The 2,611-nt window shown below is 47.5% G+C and overlaps 1 protein-coding gene across 1 annotated transcript in view; it reads left to right on the top strand.

The window, feature by feature from the left end:
• The first annotated feature begins 583 nt into the window (after positions 1–583).
• GSAP (gamma-secretase activating protein) overlaps positions 584–2,611 on the top strand; it is a 102,298-nt gene continuing 100,270 nt past the window's right edge. Inside the window, exon 1 of the mRNA XM_019509465.1 lies at positions 584–692. Within this exon, the coding sequence (XP_019365010.1) occupies positions 626–692 (67 nt within the window). The 5' untranslated portion in view covers positions 584–625. The remainder of the gene's footprint in view (positions 693–2,611) is intronic.

Raw genomic sequence — 2,611 nt, 5'->3', positions numbered from 1 at the left:
TGCCAAATGTTAGAGCTCTGCCAGCAAAGTCAATTCTGTAGGACACAGGGAGTCTCCTCCATGTACCCCTCCTGCACAGAAGTGATAAGCCCTCCGCATGGCACGGGGGCATTTACTGTCTCTATCCCCTTTGTGGGTCTGCAGCATCTTATCTCCATACATTCAAAACTGGCTTAGAAATGCAAGAATAAAATACTACCAAATGCAAGACTAAAATACTAAGAAACAAACAAGCGAAACCTTGTTCATTTGAGGCTCTTCTCATTGCTTTCTCATTTCTGAGCATAGCAGTTACTCTCTGGTCACATTTTCAAGCTTTCACCCACCTTTAAGGCTTTACGAAATGCTGAATATTACGAAGCTTACGATAAGCCCAGGAGAGTTAGGAACCCAGGGGCTGGCTGGGACCCAGAAGGAAGATAGAATTAGGGCCGACTCCTCCCGCTGGGGGCGCCATCATGCCCTAGAGCGCCGGCGGCAAGCCCCGCCTCCCGGCGGCGCAGGCGTTCCCAGCCGGCTCCCTGCGGAATGACACCGGCGGCGCCCAATAGGCTGCAAGCGTGGGCCGCGCCCAGCTGGCGGGCAGCAGCAGCAGCAGCAGCAGCGCGGGGCGCGGGCGGGCGCGATGCTGCTGCAGCTGGGCGCCGCGTTCGATCTGCAGCGCGACGTGGGCCCGTGGCTCGCGGCGCAAGGTAACGCGGGAATCGCCGCAGGAGGAAGGCGGGGAGGGAGCGGCTGCGCTTCCTGCTGGGGACTGACCCCGTCCCCCGGGCGCTGCGGCCCCTGCTGCACGTGACACATCAAAACAGCGCTGTGTTGCAGCCCCGCCTCGCTTGTAGATCAGCTGTTAGCAAAGAGCTAAGTTTTCCCCATTCGTGCAGCGCAGACTTTAACAGCAGTGCCAAAAGTCACGAGAGCTGGCAGCAGGGTTACTCCAAGCAGAAACGGTGCCGACCCCTGCTGTAGCTGGTTTGTATCCAGCGTTAATTGGGATGTGTAGCAGGGCCCTTTCTTTTCATTTATATTTTGTCAAACCGCCCAGGTGAGAAGCGCGGCAGGCGGCGGGGCAGGTCTGTGGGGAACCCCCTGCGATTCTGGGGGAATTCCGTATTTATTCAGTACGATAAATCCGCTGTGTTATTGACGTACTTCTTTGAAGAGGGAAGCGAGGCGTCTGGTAAAGTGGGAACAGTTTCATTCATTGGCAGCACGAGGCGCGCGGTGCGGGGCAGTTAGGGGGCTGATCTGAGAGCCGCGAGTCTCGTGCTGTTCTGGGTTCCAGTCGCATTAAGCCGTTTCGTCAAAGATGCGCGTCTTTAATGGCAGCTTCCTTGAAAAGGGGGTCAGGTTCATCCTGGATGACACTTTGCACCACTGGTCTGTTCTCCATGACAACTGACACACAGCAGAGACGAGCATGGCAAAGACGGCTTGCAGGGAGGCAGCTCTACGTGATGGCTGAAAATATTTGGATTTTACCTCGTACAAATAGGTTTTCTTACCAGGTATTAGGTATTGCTGCCTTTCGCATAACCTGTCCACCACTCCAGACAAATTGGACAGGATGCCTACCCTCTTCTTTTAATAACAAAGAAACAAAAAACCTCCCATTCTCATAGTAAGCGGATACCAATTACAGTTATATGAGCTGGTAGATGCCCCAACAGTTTATGATTTCTAGCTTACTTGTCAGTTGGCAGAAGGGTTAAAAATAGGACCCTAGTGTATTTTTTGGCACTTCTTTTTACTGCTTTCATTTGTAAAGACCATTTCATTTCTGCTTTTGTAAAGACTGCGGATGAGATCAGCTTAGAAAAGTAAAAGCAAACACTGTAAAAATCATTGTCTTGATATCTACTTATGTAAGTACTAAGTTCTTGGTTCCTAACTAGAAAACTTTTGGCAGGGTGTTCAATTCTCTTCTATAATCAGCTTGCCACCTATGTATTGCTGCTATATTAATAGTAATTTTGATTCATTCAGTCTCAAACATTTATATGAAACTGCAGGTAAGTATAAAAATTTCTGCCCTTTAAAGACCATTCATTATCTTTCAATCTACCCCCAGATTTGCAGTTAAACACAAATAGTTCTAGGTAATGGTATAGAGCTGTTTTAAAGATATTTGAGGTAGTAGTGACCATCGTGTTCTAGAAAGGTGAAGTCGTGGCAGGGCCTTCAGAAAATCAGGAATCTTTTCAATAAGCCCGTCTAATGTTAGTAGGGCTGCTGCCTACAATTTCAAATTTTACTATGCACTGACTTGCTGGTGTATTGCCATTAAAATAAAAAATGAGATATATTGTAAATAGGGACACGTTTGAAAACTGGCTCTATGTACTGAAGGCCTGGTCTTACAAACATAGCATAGGAAGCTTCTTCCTATCTTATCAGGTCCAGTCCCCTGCATTTGTAAGCTATTTTTTAAACATATAGGCATGCCTGAATTACACAGCAGTCAAGTTTAGTTTGTACATACATGTCTTCAGTATTGGAGCCCAAATGAACGGACAAAAAATATTTTATATGATACTGAACTTGGAGATCCCACATAGCATGTTTGTGAACAAGACATATAATTGGATTTCCAAGAACATGGTGATCTATAAAC

This window comes from Gavialis gangeticus, unplaced genomic scaffold (assembly GCF_001723915.1).
Source record: "Gavialis gangeticus isolate Ggan-Ray unplaced genomic scaffold, GavGan_comp1, whole genome shotgun sequence".
Taxonomy (NCBI): Eukaryota; Metazoa; Chordata; order Crocodylia; family Gavialidae; genus Gavialis; species Gavialis gangeticus.
The sequence above is the reverse complement of the archived record's forward strand: the minus strand, read 5'-3'. Positions and strand labels throughout refer to the sequence as shown.